At 38.1% G+C, this 19,206-nt stretch overlaps 1 protein-coding gene across 7 annotated transcripts in view; it reads left to right on the top strand.

Moving 5' to 3' along the window:
• The window catches only part of EPS8 (epidermal growth factor receptor pathway substrate 8), a 124,090-nt gene extending 109,251 nt beyond the window's left edge, over positions 1-14,839 (top strand). For all 7 annotated transcript variants that reach the window (XM_058023033.1, XM_058023035.1, XM_058023028.1 and 4 more), the window contains 4 exons: positions 5,812-6,061; positions 9,870-10,050; positions 11,394-11,523; positions 13,385-14,839. In XM_058023033.1, the coding sequence (XP_057879016.1) occupies positions 5,812-6,061; positions 9,870-10,050; positions 11,394-11,523; positions 13,385-13,498 (675 nt within the window). In that variant the 3' untranslated portion in view covers positions 13,499-14,839. The remainder of the gene's footprint in view (positions 1-5,811; positions 6,062-9,869; positions 10,051-11,393; positions 11,524-13,384) is intronic.
• Positions 14,840-19,206: the final 4,367 nt, after the last annotated feature.

Genomic DNA, 19,206 nt, shown 5'->3' with positions numbered 1-19,206 from the left:
TCTATTATCCTGACCTCATTTTAATTTTCTTTCTTTCATGTAGTGGTGTGGAACTAATACTGTTGTTGTTGTTATTTCTTTTATATGTTGAACAGAATTAGAGAGAATTACTTAAAAAAATTCTTACATCAGCACAATTATCCACCCAAGTAAGGATATATAGGATAAAGTTGTAATATGTATTTTTAGACAAAATTTTAAGGGGGTTAGAGGCTGCTAAAAGAAGTTGTTCTATTTTCCAAGACCTCTTTCTTTCCTCTTTTTCTTTTCTAATGATCTTGAAAGTTTAGGCAAACAAGTTTAAATTAAGCGGGAATTCCAGGCCTGCCTCTAAACCAGAATTTTAAACCAAACTTCTGTTGAAGCTTGAAGTTTAATAATTTAATCTAATCTTAATTGTTGTGTCTGCACCATCCAGCTGATGACTGAAAACGAAGAAATACCAAAATGTTTTGCAAAATAATGTAGTAGACCTACCTTGACCTTGGTGGGCTCAGACCATTTCTGAGCTTCCCATCCCAAATTGTTTGCCTGTAACATCTTGGCTCATTCTGCATTGGTTGTGGATTTGCCTGTCTGTGAAGTGAAGCATGCATCAGAGTGCTTTTCAAATCCTGATTTAAAGATCTGGCTTGGTTTTTTTCTTCCTGTGCATGTTATTTTGTGTGTTTGGAATTTGCCACCAAGTCCTGAGCAGGCTGAGTAAAGTTTTGAGTAGAGATTCTCACATTATTCTTCTGTAATGCACTGCAGGGTTTGAAGTTCTCTGTTTGAAATAATGACAAGACATGGCATAAAATAAAATAACCATTTCCATAAAGCATTCTCCATGGGCCTATGAAAATTAGGGTCAGGGAACACCGTTTAAGATAAGTTTTTTACTTTGCCCTCTGGCAGGTTATCCTACAGCTTGATCATATTCAAATGTGAGCTTGAACTACTGTGAAATTATTTATGAATGTCATGAATTGCACAGGATAAATGAAGTCTTTACCAAGACATGTCAGTAATGCTGTTTAAACTTGGTGGTGATTATTATAATTTTAACACTCCTGAGCACTCTCATTTGTCTGTTTTCCTGTGCTGGACACATGGTTCGCTTGGGAAGTGTTTGCATTTATTTTCACAACAGCACTATGAGGCATTGCTGCTGTTTTCAGAGAGAACTGATTTAATAATTAAATAAATCAATGCCTTGCCCAAAGTCAGACAGGAGAACTTGTAGAAAGAGCAGGAAATCAAGGTGGTTCCTATCAGCACTTTTGCCAGACCCTGCACAGCAGCAGTACCTGGTGCTGTGCAGCTTTTGCTGCTCTCCCGGGTCATATTCAGCTTTTCAAAAGTCACTTGCACAGTGGCCTGGCTGCTGTGGCCAGCTGCAGATAAGTGTTACAAACAAAGGCAGTGTCTTCCTTTACAGACTAATAACCTTCAGTGCACTGCTCTCCAAAGGGTGTTCATAGATTGGTAGGAGGAATTAAGGATTCCATTTAAAAAGAGGATTTTTTCACTTGATTGTGCTACAGACACCCCTTCTCTGAGAGATGGATACCTCATTATCACAATTATTCTCAGAGCTGCAAAGGTTTTTTTAGCTCTCACTCTGTCCCCCTGCCTGGTGATATCTAAGGCCACACATTACTTTAAATCCTGATTTTTCAGTCAGTTGCTTTCAGGATCCAGGTCCCAAAAAGTCACTTGAGAGCACTGAGGTGATACTTGCAGGACATTGCCAGCAATACCCCAGTTATTGAATTATCTTTGTGAGTCAGAGGCTGTAACAGTGTTTGTCTTGTGGTCAGTTGAATTAGTTCCAGGAAAAAGTATTTTTGCTTGTTTGGTACTCTTGTACTTTTAGGACAGCATTTTGCTGAATTCTTCTATTTTATGTTATTGTTAATTATTGTTTTCTGCAGTGTTGCTCATTTAATCTGTTAATTTTATTGCGAGCCAGCACTGGTATTTCACTATCCTATTATATATGAACATAAAGACTTTCCCAAGCATTCAGATTTCTTATTTTGTAAAAGCATTGCTGGTGAACCTATGAAATAATTCATCCCAGTATTTCCTGTTTTCTGTGCATTTTATTAACTTTGTTTTAACGCTCTTGAAAATGAAGTTTGTAGAACATAATTAGGATAGAATTGTGTATCTTGGTGGGCATGTTAATTAATCTCCTGACACCCTTTTGGAGGTGAGACAGTTATATTATCAGTGATGTGTACAAAATCCTTTAGGCAGAGAGTAAATGTTTAATAAGGTGCAGATTTTCTTTTTTCTTTTTCCTTCTTTTTTTTCTTTTTTTTTCCCTTTTTTTTTTCTTTTGAAATGGGGACAAATGCTAGCTAATAACAATTTGAATAAGTAAATTCTGTCTATATTTCCTGTCAATTCACTAAAATCACAAATGTGGTATACCCTGCAAAGAACAGCTTAGGGATTTTAATGGCATTTTAGTGGGCAGCTGTTTGCACAATAGCTGAATCCACCACAGTAAACTCTGGCAAAAGACCCTGCTTGAAATTTCCTCTCCCAGTCTTGTGTGGCTCACTGGCCCTTTTGGCTGCAGATGGGTGTTTGGTTCCCTCTTGTCCCTTCAGTGCAGCCCCAGGACAGGATCCAAACCTCAGAGCCTTTGACAAAGCTGAGGCTGAATGCTCTGCAGCCCTCTTGGTGGGCTGGTGTCACTGTGCAAACAGGAATGTGGCACTGAAACCTTCAGAAAGAGAGTAAACTGAGAGCTCTGTGTCTGTGTTAACTTAGTGAGAACATTTCCCACTGGTTTTGTTGTTTCCAATGCCTCTTTGTCTGTTTTTCCCATAATTTGATAAGTATATTCCCTTTTTTTAATGCCAAAATATATTTGAAAATATATTGTTCTCACTCTTTTACACTGATCAAGAATTAGGGTTGGAACCATTAGCATTTTTCCTAGTGATTAAGAAGAGGTAATTACTAAGACTAATGTTCCTTTGGTTTAAATTGCTAATGTGTATGAAATTTCAGGAGTGATGTGTGAGACAGTTACTTTTTACCTTTCTAACAATACTATTTGATGTGATTTACTCCATTTTCCTCACAGCAATTACTGGGAGAGCTTTCAGAGGTAACTGAATTACTCTTCTGATATTGAATCTCAAAATTTCCCCTCTTGGACTATTTAGTCACCAAATTCCATAGTGCATGCTTCTTTTTATAGCACTGAATAGAAGTGATGGGATGAATGTGTGGATGTCCTCAAAAGATCTGGAGTTAAAAAAAGAAGCATTAAATGGGATTCAAATGCATAATTGGTTTTTGGGCACTGTTTAGCAAAATGCAAAGTGTATTTTAATGCGGTTGCATTTGTAAATTTAGAGTTTGAGTGACGCTTCCAGATTAATTTTTGTTTTCACTGCAGCAAGTTGTTTTGATGAGGCTGATGATTGCAGTACAACATGTTTTTGCAGCTCCTCCAGTAGCACTCATTGAAAGTTACATGGAGTTTTTAGTCTCTCTTTTTCTGGGTTATGATTGTGGCAGTGTGCAGTGGATATCTTGGCTTGTAACAAATCCTCTCTATCATGAAAAAGGTTTACTTTTTCTTTGTGTTTTTTTAAGAAGGTCAAAACACACATGAAAATGTACATTTTGGAGATAACAGTCTAATAACTGGAATCTGTCAACAAGATAAAAGGATATGAATTATCGTTGGAATCTTTTAGTAGCTGTGAAATTTATAAATTCTTTGATATGGTTTTTGAATCTATCACAGTACATCTATATATAATAAATGATGGCGTATTTGCTATACTCCTAGTGGGGCACTCTCTCTCCACCAAAGGGCAAGTTTCATAAATTGTTCAATTTTATATTATGCATTTCACTTTCCTTGTCAATTGACAATTAAAGAAGCATTCATTTTCATAACATTGAAGCAGTAAAATACAGAAAAGTCAATCACGATTTTTTTTAAATCTCCCCACATTGCACAAAGTAGTTAAGATGGAGGCTTTTGAACAACTAAATGCTGAGAAAGAAACAAATGAACAAACAAAAGACTTTAACCAGAGATGTTTTGCAGGGATACATGTTTGATTTATTAGCTGACTATTATGGTTTAGGTGAAAAATCATCCAAGGGAAGTAAGACTCCTTTCTCAGGCTTAATTGATTGGCCAGATAAGCCAATGGGATAAATTTTACACTCACTGATAAATCCTTGTCCATCAGCTGGACTTCACTGAGCTGGGGATTCCTGTACAAGGGCACTTGCTGACATTTAAGGAAAGTTTGATTGTTGTCAGGGCACTGATCTCTGCTGCTCAAATTCTAACTTATGGCTTCTACAAATATTTCCCTGCTTGATCTGCTGTAAAACCCTCTGCCTCCAAGGGAATAGGAAAAGATATTTCAGGAAGGAGCAATGAATTTGGGGAATGCATTCATCTCTCTTCATACCAAAGTAAGCAGATTCTCATGACTATGAAATGAGGCATCTCTATTGAGCAAACAAACTTTAATATTGAACATTCAAGCTGTGTTAGTCCAAAATTGTGAGAGGGAACATCGTTAAGCAGTGAGATACGGAGTTTGAACTGCCTGAGAGAAAGGGGTAGCATAGATGGCTTATGGATTTGTCTGTCTTTATGATTGCTCTGGGAAAAATACAGGTGTTCTTATGTAACAGGTCCCCTTCTAAAGACAAAGAAGAAATAACTTCCCAAGTTATTCTTGAGACACCTGCTAGTTAGTTATTAGCAGTATGATAGCTAACATGTTGATAGAACGTGCATGAAGTGGGGGAGAAAGAAATGACAGCCCTGTTCCAAGAATTGTGCAGTGTGGGGCTTATTTTTAAATCAGATTATTGCCTTGAGATGGCTTGTAGTGATCATGTCAATAGCTGAAAAGGCAGAAATTAATGGATAGGAGGAGGAGGAACCTCTTAAATGCTGTCTGTAGTTCAAAAAACAATGCATTATGCTACCCTCAGTGACATTTATAAAAATTAAAATATCAGTTGAGTTTAGGTGTCGCTGGACGTGTTCATTGGTTAGGTTTTTTTTTTAAATAACATCTCTAAAATATGAATTTTTACACTGATAAAGTTCAATAAGTCCAAAGTTTTAAAAGCTTTTAAAAAGTACCAGTTAACAGAAGTTTGAGGTTTAAAAACAATCTCATTGATAGAATTCATCTCCTTGAAAGAAGGAAACATGTTTCAGAGGATTTCCTTGCTGTGAGTCTTCTGTCCAGCAGAGAAACTTGTTACTGTAATATTTTATGAAAAATCCCTTCACCAGAATTTCTTCTCCTGAGAAGATGAGAAGCCTCAGCTTCTCCATGTTTTGCTCCTCTGGAATGTGGTCTGGAGATTGTGTATCCAAACATGTGAATTGTTTTTGATTAATGGCCAATCACGGTCCAGCTGTGTCAGACTTTCTGAGTCAGTCACAGGTTTTCATTATTATTCTTTTCTAGCCTTCTGATGTATCTTTTAGTAGTATAGTTTTAGTATATAGTATATAATTTAGTATATAATTTAGTATATAATTTTCTTTTAATATAATATCATAATATAATAAATCAGCCTTCTGAGAACACAGAATCAAATTCTCATCTCTCACCTCGTCCCGGGGACCTTCACAACACAACAGAAACCGATGCCAAACTTTGATGTCAGATCAACTTTTGGCAAAGTTTGGAATGATACGTGACAAGTGAGATGCCTTAGTGGAATAAAAGGCACCATTTGGTGGAAAATCTGGGTTTGCCTGACGTGTTGCCCAAATGTTGTTTCCTGACTGATCCCTTGTGCCTCCTGCAGAAGCAGAGGACGGACTATGTTGCGAAGCAGCCGGAGCCGGCCCCCGCCACGCCCTCACCGCCGCCCACGCCCGCTCCTGTCCCCGTGCCCGTGCCCGTGCCCGTCCCCCTGCCCCCCAGTGCCCCAGCTCCCATCCCAGTGCCCGTGCCCAAGGCACCGGCCGCCGTCAGCCGCCAGAGCAGCACCTCCAGTGACAGCGGCGGCAGCGTGGCCCGCGACACGCAACGGCAGAAGCAGATCCCCGTGGATCGTAAGTGTGCCCTAGGATGCATGATAAAATCTTTCATCCTGGTTCTGTGTGCTTGGCTTAATTCTGAAGTTCCTTAAAGTTGTGTTTCAGATGAATCTTGGTGGAAAAATTTGGGTTTAACTTTTATGTTTAAAATACAGGTGGATGTGTGTGTGTGAAATACTTATGGATTTCTGACCCTTGTTATAATTACTGCAATGGTAGTTATGCAGAAACACTTTATACCTGTCCCATCCTAAATCACAGAATTCCCAGAATGACTAGGTTGAAAGAGACCTTTAAGACCTTTAGGATCATTGAGCACTACCCATGCCCGAACACCACATCAACTAAACCATGGCACCAAGTGCCAGCCTTGTTACAATTACCATAATGGTAATTAGGGAAAAACTCTTTACACTTGTCCCATCCTAAATCACAGAATTTACAGAACGACCAGGTTGGAAGAGACCTTTAAGATCATTGAGTACAACCCATGCCCTAACACAAGCTCACCTAAACCGTGGCACCCAGTGCCACATCCAGGCTTTGTTAAACACGTCCAAGGATGATGACTCCACCACCTCCCTGGGCAGAACCATTCTGGAACTTTATCACTCTTTCCATGAAAAACTTTTTTCTAACATCTAACCCAAATTTCCCATGCCTGGGATCTCTAGTCAGTGTTTTTAACACTGGAATGCCCATGCTGATATGCTGGCTAATGGAGATTTTCCACCTGAACTCGCTGCCACATTACAACCTACATTGCTTGTAAAACCAGTTACGTGGTTTTCACACTTCATGATCATCCATATTTCTAGGTTGTTTGCACCATTCTGATGCATGTATTCAGGGCTTCAATAACACTTGCAGGTCTGGCTGATGCACAGGAACCACACTGAAATAGTTTTGTAGAGTTACTTTACAGCTGGGGCCCCTTAGCTTGGTCAAAGCAGCAGCAACTGGCAGGCCATGGAGCAGACTTTGGTGTCCTTGTCCCAGGAGGACACAGGAACATATCCCATACCTCCACAGCTGGAAAAACTTGGGAATGTGCATCCAACAGTGTGTGGCTGCCTTGAGAATTTCTGATTAAGGCCACCTTATAAATATGCCAAATTGAGGCATGCTGAGGCTGCTAACTGGTATTGACTGAAAAGCAGGTAGGGTTAGAAAAGCTTCTTTAGTCAGTAATTTCTGTCCTAAATGCACTTTAGGCAGTGTGATTGCTTGGCTTAGAAATAACTGAAACATGTAGGCAAGCATTTGCTACAGCTTTTAAAGTAATAGCTGTAAAAATAATGAGCTTTTTGTAGTGCAAGAGTTGACAGCTTTTCATACTCACTGCCTTACCAGCAAATCCTGCTTCCACCTAAGGTTAGAACCTGGCACTGAGCATAATCCTTTCTGGGGAAGGGCTTCTTTGCCCCCTGTCCCCAGTGGATGGGAATAATCCTGTGGTGGAGTCTGTGGTGACATTGCCTGGTGGAGGACAAGCTCCTGCCTAAACTCTGAGCTCAGGAAGGCTCTGGGAACTTTTCCTTATATTCACCTAATGGGCTGTCTATCTGGAAATCATAACTGGAGAACAGCCTGGCTGGAGGAACAGGCTTCACTGCTGCTTCCCAAAGAAAAGAGTTATTTAAATAAAAGCAGATAAATAAACACTTACAAAAGATGTGGAAAGTGAGGGTGATTTCCCCCACACACATGCACAAAAATGAAATTTTTATTTCTGTGGAAGGACTTTGCCATAGCATGGCTGTATCCTTGAATCCATGGTGGCCTTCTCCATCCATTCTAGATGGAAAATGAGAAGACCATGATCCTGGCTTCAGGTACAGGGCATGTGTGAGGTGTAGGAGTTACTGTAGAGGCTGTGGGTCACACACAGGAGATCCTGCTCACCCAAGCCCAGTTAATGAGCTTCAGGCACCTCAAAACCCTCACAGAATAGGTTCTTCTGCAAAGGTGGTGGGAAACCTGCTGGCCAAGTACCCACCTGAGCCCTGCAGAGAACACAGCAGAACCCCCACACCCTGCTTATTTCTGATAACCCATCTAACAACGGGAAGGATCTCTTACCTAACAGCTAAATATTTGTCTCTTGATACAGTCTTGGTCTAGATTAAGCATAAGTCTTTCAAAATCTGAGTAAATAGAAGGAAGATAGCAATGTTCTGTGTCTCTTCCTGCTTGGGGAAACAGCGGGTGCAGGATTTGATGACACTGCTTAAAGGCTTTCCTTGTATAACCCCTGTCAGATTTGCACAAATCACTGAGCTCGTATCATTGGGCTTCTGACTCACACTCAGGGTGGGGGGAGATGAGAAAACCCTACACAACAGGGCCTGAATGCCTCAAATATCATAGTAGAGATGCTTTTTCCACTTTCAACCTGAGACTATTATTGCAAAAGAAAAAAGGAGATGGTTAAACCAACATTTTTTCTTCTTTTTGCTCTGGTGAATAAAGAAATAATCCTAGAGGCCTATGTAAAGCTTGTTTTTATTTGTTTAACTGGCTGGAGATATTGATCCCTGGAGAGGTTTTGAGAGAATTTAAAAGGAAAGTAGAGAAGGCAAAAATGTTTCTATCTTACAGGGGCTTTTTTCATGTTGAAGTTGAGTTGTTTTCAGCTGTTCCTATCAGTGTAATGGGAGAAGAGGAATAGGTTTGGCCATCTGGGTGCACTGAGAGGATGGTGTAGTTACTCTTTGTGTATCAAAGTGAGAAGGTTGAATAAAGATCACTAAAAATATCTTGGCAAGGAAATCCTGAGAATTTTTGAGATAATTGGAGTTGTTTGTCAGAGGATTTTTATAGTTGTTCCAATGTTATGGCACAGAGAGTTTAACTGTGTGAAATCAGTATCTTCTATGAACCCAAAAGGTTATTTATACTTTATTGAATTCTACCTATTTTTGTGAAGTTATCCACAGAAATTTTTATAGTAATTTTAAACAATTCTCACTGTCATTATAATTGATTTTGTTGAAATGACTGAAAAGCATTTAAGTTTGTTGCCTGCTAATGAACAGCAAACAGCAAATGGGTTCTGGGGGATAATGAATTCTTACAGTTTTGTTTAAAATGAGAAGATAAATAAACTAATCTTGCCCAATTTTTGAGTCTCTGGTGAGAGCAGCTACCCCTTTTTTTTTTTTTTTATTATTCCTTTTTTAATGTGAAGTGTGACAATGTTTTAGCTAAGCAGCCACTCCAGGCTTGGAGTGAATTCAAATTTCTCAAAACCCTGTCAAAAATGCAATTGCTACAATAGCTCATTAGACATAAGTTGATATATGTCAGCAGCTGTGAAATGTTTTTGCCTATGTTGATTTGCACTAAAAAGTTGAACGAACTATCAACTAAAGAACTGTGTGTGGAAAGTGCTACCTTCCAACAGTGTGAGCAATCTTACAACCTTCCTCATTATTTTCTTGCTTACATTTTTAAACCCTCAATTCTGTTTGAAAAAAAAGGCAGGCTATGACAATTGAATAACCCTCCATTCCCATTTTATTCTACAGCTTGGGTGCTGTCACACTGCTCTGCACCTCTCTGTGGCATCCAGGCATCTCTCCCTTCTGGGGTCTTAGTTGAATTCTGTCTGGGGATTTTTGTTTGTTTATTTTTCCTTTGTTTTGCAAAGGGAGGATTGGGAATATTGAAATATTCAATGGGGGAATAATTCAATCAGATCTAATGAATGAATTAAAAAAAAAAAAAAAGTTGGCGATTTAAAGTGACATAAAGTGACATAGAAGAAATTACTTGGCTTTGATAGAAGAGAATAATTTCTGTGAGATGTCTCTCTCTCTAGGCAGGAAATCCCAGATGGAGGAGGTGCAGGATGAACTCGTGCACAGGCTGACCATCGGCCGGAGCGCTGCCCAGAGGAAATTCCACGTGCCACGGCCAAACATCCCCGTGGTGAACATCACCTACGACTCCTCCCCCGAGGATGTCAAAGCCTGGCTGCAGTCCAAGGGATTCAACCCTGTGTAAGTCCCAGGGCAGAGGCAGCAAAACTCCTTTAAATAGAAAAGGACCTGTTTTCCTGTCAGGATGTGGTCCGAGACCACTTGTTAACATCAGGCAGCCTCCTGAAAATCAAGATGATTTTTTGATCAAGAGATATCAGCTGCACTCTTGGAAAAAATAATTTGTTTTTCCATATATATACATATACCTATATGTATATATATAAATATATATGCATCTATACATATGTACACATATATGCACGTATATATACACGTATATATAGACACATATATATACATATATATACACACATATGTATGCATCTATATATCCATATATAAGCATATATATTCATCTAGAAACACATATTTTACATGCATATATGTACATATACACATACATATATGTATATATAGACATATATAGGTATTTATACATGTATATGTATATATACACATTTATGTACACATATACATATATGTATATATACACATGCATACACATCTATTTATACACATATATATATGCACGTATATATACACATATATATGCATCTATATATCCATATATAAACATATATATTCATCTATAAACACATATGTTTTGCATGTCTATATATATACACATACATATATGTATATATAGACATATATATATATACATATTTATGTACACATATATATACACATCTATTTATACACGTATATATGCATCTATATATACACATATATACATCTATAAACACATATATACTTATATAAACATATATATTCATCTATAAACATATATTTTACATTCACATGTATTTACATACATATATGTATATATACATATATATGTGTGTATATATTTATGTACACATATATACATATATATATACATATATACACACATATATACATCTATACATATATAAGTTTTATATATTCATCTATAAACACATATATGCATCTACGGATATACATATATATATGTGTGTATAAGTGCACCTAATACATATATCAAAATATATGACAATGTGGTTATAGAGCTAGAGAACGTCTATGTATTTTATATGTATAGATTATTATTAAAATTATTATTATTAATATTAAATAATAATGATAATGATGGTGATGATAATAATAATAATAATAATAGTAGTAGTAGTAGTAGTAGTAGTAGTAGTAGTAGTAGTAGTATAGTATATATATTTTAGCCTCTATAAAAAATCTACTTATACACCCAGTTGACTTCAGCAGTCCTGCTGCACCAAGTTTGCTCTGAATTTAGCAGTCCTAGCCAAGGTAATGTGGGATGGAGACAACCTTGGCCAGTGTGGTTTTGCTGATTTCCTGTTTGCTCCCTTGCTGTGTCCCAGGACTGTGAACAGCCTCGGTGTGCTGACAGGAGCTCAGCTTTTCTCCCTCAATAAAGAGGAACTGAGGACTGTTTGCCCAGAAGGGTCAAGAGTCTACAACCAAATTACGGTACAGAAATCTGCCTTGGAGGTATGGACAACTCTTCTCACTCACCTAGTTTGGGTAACCAATTTTGAACCTCTGGAATTAAATATCTCCTTCTCTGAGGCAGGTGGTTTTTCCTCAGTTCCCATCATATTGATAAACATTCTTTTCACCTGAGTTATTTGATATTAATTCATTGGGACAGTATTCATCAAAACACGAGGTGAGATCTTCCCCACTTCTAAAGGGGTCCAAAAACATTAGAAATAGCACCACTTTTCTTTAATTAACGTTTTTTCTCTTAAACACCTTAAGCTTTTGTCCAAACCACTGCTAAGAACAATTCGTGCTGATTTTAAACCTGTAAAATTAGAGATGCACCTACTTTTTTATTTTAAACTTGCTGTGGCAAGTGGAGAAATTATCTGATGTGAGATCAACCTAACAGAGAAGTTATATTCTCCACAACCTGTTTAGAAGAAAATCTTAAAAAAGTTTAAAATATTACCTTTCCTTAGGCTGAGACTGTCTCACTTAAATGATTTTAAGCATCAACTACCAGGTATATTTTTAAAGACAGGCTTATGATAATGAATATTTTACACTTCACATGACCAGTGTGGATCAGAGAGCATCATTTTCTAACATTGTCAAAATTGCTTTTTTCCCTTCTTCAAGCCCTATTTTCCAGTTAAAGGAAGGGAGAAATATTTCACCTTTACTCTTAGGAATAGAAGTCGCTACAGTCTAGGGCAATCCATCATTTCCTAGTAAAGATATATTTGTATTCTTAAATTTTTTTGCATGTCAGCCATCTTATTTCAGTGTACTGAAATTGAAGTAGTTTTGTAGTGGAATTTGGTCTGAAAAGCAGAGATGGCCTGGATTAGAGGGGTTTTTTCCTCTCCATGCTGTTATTCTGCTTGCCCCGGTTAGGCCTCACTCTGCAGGAAACTCAGAAGTCCAAACTTGTCTAATAAATGCCCTACAAGAGTTAATTAGCAGCTGCTTAGAGTCTAACAAGGTAATTCTTTTTTTGTTGGGAGAAAAGTAATTGAAATATTTATTTCTGCCTTGGTTATTTGAGGTTGAGTTTCAGAATTTATGCAGTTCCTGATGGCTTTAGTTCCTGAAGTTTTGGAGGTCATGTCATGGCCAGATAGTACAGTAGCTCTTGGTTTATAATCCCCTAGTTTTATTCATGCACACTTTAGGAAGTTCTGTTCTAGTGAATAGATGTCCTGGCATTGCAAATAATTTCATTTATGTTGAAAAAGCAGCTGGTTCAGGAGACCTGGTTTTCACTCTTAAAAGGTGAAATAAAACCTTGTCCTCACAATACTTCACTGTTGCTAATATTATAATATGGTCCAATTTCTATGAGTGTGCTCTAAATTTGAAATCTGTATTTCTGGGCTGCAAATGCCTCATGGTGAATTCTGTGAGAGCCTGAGACTGAATCCTTACTTCGGTCTTGCCCATGTAATCCCATGTGCATGTGTGAGCTTTTAAACCCATCAAGGATTTATTTTTGGGGTTTTAATTTCTAAATATTATTGCCCCAATTTTTAAGTGTGCAATCCTAACAAACTCATTGTGCTTTAACTCTGCTTTTACTGAAGCCATATTTTATAAACCCCCTAAATATCCAACACTGCCAGGACCTCATGTGGGAATTAAAGATGCTCAGCAATGATGAAATATGCTTTTAATAGTCTGCAGATTATTTTTTTCTGGTCTATATTTAAGGATAGTGTAAATATTTGTGTATTGGAGCTGCAAGGTGAGTTTGCTCAAACCAACTGCTTGCTGTTTGCTCAAACAAAACTTAACAAAATGCTGGCAGAGGAATTTCAGCACCTCTCAAACTCTTTATTACAAGTAAACTCTTCTCTTTTGTTTATAGGCTAGCAGTGGTAGCTCAGAACTGCAAGAAATTATGAGAAGACGACAAGAAAAAATCAGTGCAGCTGCCACAGATTCAGGTGTGGAGTCCTTTGATGAAGGAAGCAGCCACTAAATGTGTTTCCTCTTTTCTTTAATTCCATTGTCCATAGCATTAAAACCATCCAGCTTTGCTTTAGGAAACAGTGAAGGGGAATGTCTTATTGTATTGTAAACGTAGCCAACATAAAGAAAATTTACAGTAGTCTCCACAGAAGTACCTGCTGCTGGCTCCTCATCATGAGAAATGAACAGATGAGAAAAGCACTGGAGATTCCTGACAGGTGAAAATATTGGTACATGATTCATTTACACCCAGAGATGAGTCTTGGCTTTACGGCATTAACATGACAGATAAATTGGAGCACGTCTTTGTTGGTGATTCATCTGAGGGAAGCTGAGCCAGCAATAAAAAAGCTCTTGAACCCTTCAGTAATAATAAGATTCTGAATCCCATCTCTTGCTGTAGTGTGCAATTATGTCCTTTTTGGCTCAGTCTTTCTTGTCAGGCATTTGGCTGCAGGATGTTTACTTAAGTTGTCGACTCCAGCAAATGTGGAGGAAATGTTTAGGGAATGAACAGCAGCCCAACACAGACTGAATCTTTCCTGCATCACTCCCAAGATGTTTTATTACTAATGATGCTGTTTATAGCAAAATAATATTCTGTACATCGATTTTATCCATATTTCACCTGTGATGAACTATAATATTGCACAAGAAAGAGTAACTAGAAAATAGTAACACAACCCAGCTCAAAGAGGTGATGAGATCTGTTGTAGCCATGCAGCAACTCACAGCATATTTTTCTTTAAAACATAATTGCATTTTTTTGTCTGTAACTTAACCCATCAAAAAGAACAGTGTATAATCTAGACTTCTCTGTGTGTTGATTCCAGATATCAGTTTTTCCTCATGCAAAAAGCCTTTGTAATTGCCTTTATAAATGTAATCTTTTGGAAAAGTGGATTCTTGAAGGTAAAACGGGGGAAAAAAGAAAAGAGAAACATCCCTTACAGAAAAAGTTATTTTTGGAGATGCAATGATTTTTTGTCACAAAATGTTCTGTTTCATATGGTCATGTGATTTTATATATAATATATGTATTATATATAATATATAATATCACTTAATTTAGACAAATTTAATCATCTAGTTTGATTAAGTTTCATAGTGCCTTTTTCACATGAATCAGCTTAAAGTCTGCAATAAACAGTATTTCTTGTCTGTTAAATTATTGTATCTTTGTGGCTACAAAGACAGTATTGAAATAAGAAAGTAATCTTGATTTTTGCCATTAGTTTGCTTTTCCTCTGCATACAAGGGAAAAAAAAATCTATTCATTTTTTTCACAAATGAAAAATTAAAATCTTAATAAAGGTGTTAGTGCCATTTATTGTAAATGTCCTTGCAAATACTACTTCTGTGTGGTTGGTTGTGTGTTCATGTATGTTTTTACATTTTATACATATTCTTTATTGCTGTCTGCATAAACATGGCCTTATTCAGAAATGGGTCAAGAAATGATAAATCCCATTACATATAAGTGCAGCAGGAAGAACCTTTTAAAAAGGTGTTTGAAACTTATTTAAAACTTAAATTCCCTGCCTTTTCTCATGGGAAGGATTTCTGATTCTATAGAAAGCACTCTGGTGGTAATCTGCACCTCCACTCCCCTGATAATTACCAAAACATGAAGCCAATACTTATGCTCTCTGCTGGTTTTTATTTCAGCATTTAGAACATGGTTTGCTTTTGCCCAGAAAGAGGCACCAGCTCTGGGACATCCTAGAATTTCTGAAGTTTGCCACTGTGAGGTGTTGGAGGGAGAGCTCATATTTCACCTATGAGAGAAAAGAGGTGGCTTCACAACAGTTTGGGGTTTTATTTTGGAGCTGGGTTTCTGTGGAGCTGATGTTTAAAAAGTGCCAGACAAGTCTGAATGTGGTCAATGTGCTCAGAAGCATCTTGGGAGATTCTTGGGGAAAAAGAGGAAATCCCTTCCACACACTGAACAACCAGAATCATCTCGGGGTTGGTGGGTTGATCGGTTTGTGTCTTTTTCTCACAGTTTTTTAACTACTAATGAATTAGCAACCAGGTACTCCTTGAGTTGCATTTACCCCTTAAACTTTGCTGAACTAACCACTGATTTCTGTGTTACAGTCTGGGAAATCTGAATGGTGTTGAGGGAAATATTCCCCTGTTTACTGGAATATCCTTGGTGCTTTAAAGCACTGCAGGGAGCTTCACCCTTATGCTGCTGTGCAGTTTTTGAATTTTCATTTTGTTGGCAGTCATAAGAAATCGGAAGGAGATCTCATTTGGGGTTCCTCAAATGAAAATGAAATGTTTTCTTCAAAATATTCCATGGTTAAAACGAAACCAGTAGTAAAATGCAGTGTTCCATTCAAAATGTTTTCTCTAGGATTTGAGCAGTATTTTTTCAATACTAATATTTCAGAAGGATGTGATATGTCTTTGAGAAGGAAAGAAAGCAGTTTTTTAAATGCCAAAATCAGTGCCTTATTAGACATTTGAAAAGTGGGAGTAATTTACTATTTTTCTGCCATCAATCTGCCTCTTTAACTGGGTGGAGGGAGGGAGTTTTAGCAGCCTGTGTTCACTCAGCAGTTCTGCGCTTTCAAAGCACAAACATTTCAACATCAGCAAGGCACTTCTTCCCACTTCTGTAGGCTGCTTGTTCCCTTGGGACACCATGGGGAGAGCAAACCACTGTGAAGCCACAGAATAAATGCAGAAAGAACACTTCTAGCCAATATTTATGGGTGGAGCACTTTACTTACCATCGAGAAATTCAAATGTTAAACAGGGCTTTGCTCAGACAAACTGTGATCTGTGGAATTGTATACAATTTTCCATTGCTCCAAAGCACTGAACTGTATAAAAATTGGTGTTTATTGTTTGTTAAGTTTTTGTTTTCAGTGGGGTTGGGAAATAAGTGCATATATCCATGACTGGTGTGTGCAGAAATAAATGGTTTATGAAGCAGTAGAGATATCATATGCAAAATTATGATGACAGTCTAAAATGTGCAGAGCTCTCAGTGTGTTCATGAGTGTTTGTGAACTTCAGAATTGTGATAATTTAAGGGAACAAAGCAAAGAATCCATTAATATCTGTAAGACTGTAAATTCTTTCTAATTATGAAGCATGTAAGTAATAGAATTTTTATTTTAATGTGGGAGTGAATGCATTTTGAGTTTTAAGGTCACAGACAGAAGCAAGCTATAGCTGTAGTACCAGACCTTGTTCAAGCAGGTATGATCACTGATTTTCCTGCATTTGAAGCATAAAGGATACATGATTATGAATGGGAACTCAATTTTCTGGCCAAATTACCCCTTCATAGGACACCAGTTTTTGTACTATATTGAGTCTGGTGTCTAAACCATCCCTGTTTAAGGTTCTGATACATCAAAAGTGTTTGAGGGAATGATTTTGAGATCCATCTCCCACCTCTACATAAAAGCACTAACATTATATATGAGAAGTGCAAACAAGAGGGAATCTGTATTGGCTCTGTGTTTAAATATTTCACAGACTCTAAAATTTCTACTGCAGCTTTTTCAACTTTTTGCTAATAAGTGCCTTTGACTTGGCTCTTTTTTTTTTAATTTCTGAGTTGCTTAGGTTGCAGCTTTGGCCTCTAACTACTTCCTAAGTTTTCAGACCAAAATGAAAATCAGGATATGAGTCTGTGCTTCTACTCCTTGGTAATATTTGCAGATTAAAAGAGGAGATGAGTGAAAACAGGGAGCCTTCCTAGAAGATTCCCAATCCCCACTGGTGCCTGTCACAGCAGCAGCAAAGCTCAACCCACTCTGCTCCCATCCATGCCAAGAGCACTAACATTATTCTCTCACAAGAAATGGCTGAAATAACGGATTTTGCCTGCCTCAATGAAATTACAATTTTGATACAAGCCCTTAAAAATTAGAAGTGAGAGGCAGGTGGTGTGACTGTGGTTAAAGGAGGGAGGGCAGGAGCATTTTAGGGATAAGATGTTGATTATTTGATAGGAGAAATTCATCCTGGTGTAGGGAAAAAAAACCCCAAAACATTAAACTGAAATAAAGCACAAGTAAGTCTTCCTGGCCTGTTCTTCATCTTTTGGTGATGTTTGAAGAAAACACTTCTGAAGATCCAGGGCTCACTGCACAGGATGTGCTTGGAGAGGCCACACTTCCAACACATACTTCTTACCACTTCTAAGTACCTGATTTTACCTATTTTTTGCTTCCATGGCAGCACACACAGCATGAGACAAGGAGAAAAACCTGCCCTGGTTTCAGATAATGGTCACTCACAGCACAGAGCTGCTTTTGCAGACATCTAGAAGAGCAGCAGATCAATAAAGAGCATCAATAGTGTCAGCAGAGCCTTGGACATGAAGCCCATAATTCCAAATATCTATTACCAAACCCGAGGCTTCAGACAGCTTTACAGCTGTGATGACTGGAGGGTTTTACTTTAGCAGATGCTGGAAACAACATTAACATGAAGCATGAGTCCAAAACATTGTTTTGGACTTACACGGAAGGTGTATGATGAGGCAAAGCCAAAATTGTGATGTGTCAATTCAGAATTAAAAGCTCTGCAGGAGTATTCTGAGCCACAGTGTCTTCCAGGCTCATTTATTGCTTTACTCATGTCCTGAATACTGGGAGAGGTGGTTTCCATTGCCATCCCACATGTCCACTGACACAGCTGTGTGGGGTAGGAAAAGGTATAATTCTGATGGAGTTTTCATTTTAATTGACTTTGTGATTAAATAGCTATTAAAGGAAAAACACACACCTGCTGCTGTGCAAATGGAAAAATTTCTGACACAAATTCAAAACTGTCTAGTAAACTCAGGCTGCTCAGTGTCCTTTGCTACAGTGTGATTTTGGCGTCTTTGCAGCAATTTTGGACCCTGCCACGTTCAGCCAAGCTCCTGTTACAGCCAGCTCACACTGTGACGTTGTGGGCACAGGGAATGGTTTAGCAGTAACCTGCTTACTCTGTGATACAGAATGAGCATGGGCTCAATGGCCAGCAGGAGGGAGGAGACAGCAGATGAGAAAGAATTTGTGGGTTGGTTTTTTTTTTTTCCTCCAGCTAGTTGTCTAGAAGGATAAAACCACATTTTCTGAGTAAATATGTAATGAAAATCTGAAATGCATTTTTTAAAAAAAGCATGGAGGCAAGGTCTAAATGGTCAAGTGCTCATCTATAATTCGGTTTTCTGTTCAGTTTAGGCTCTTTGCTGTTCCTACTGGAATGGCAGGCCCTCCAGCTGAAATTAGGGAGAAATGTGCACCATTGGAGCCTTTCTTGTTACCAGCTGGCTCCCTGAAACAAGGGGCTCTTCCCTTCTGCATCCACCTTGTGGTTGGAGAAACAGCATCCCTGCTCCAGGACTGGGAGCAGTGGAAAGTGCCTGGAAACAGAAGAGAAGGGAAATGCATATCACACCCATTTAGTAATCAGCTGTTATTCCCTGTTTGTTTAGTACCCCTCACAAGGACCTGTTTTATCTGGGAATTCTGTTAAGTCTATGCAGTTTTGCATAATATGCACTTTTAAGGAAATTTTCTGCTGTAACCTTTGCTATGAATAAGTAATTATCAAGTAAGTATGCACCTATTCACCTGCCAGAAGAAAGGAAGAAAAAAGAACATCAGCTGAAGGAGATTATCAGGCTCCTGAGGGCAGCAGAGCTCCTGCCCTACACCCTGGTGCCTGCCAGGTGATAGCAGAGCCAGAGTAAATGAAATA

The sequence above is a fragment of the Melospiza georgiana genome, chromosome 4 (assembly GCF_028018845.1).
Source record: "Melospiza georgiana isolate bMelGeo1 chromosome 4, bMelGeo1.pri, whole genome shotgun sequence".
NCBI classification, from domain to species: domain Eukaryota; kingdom Metazoa; phylum Chordata; class Aves; order Passeriformes; family Passerellidae; genus Melospiza; species Melospiza georgiana.
The sequence above is the reverse complement of the archived record's forward strand: the minus strand, read 5'-3'. Positions and strand labels throughout refer to the sequence as shown.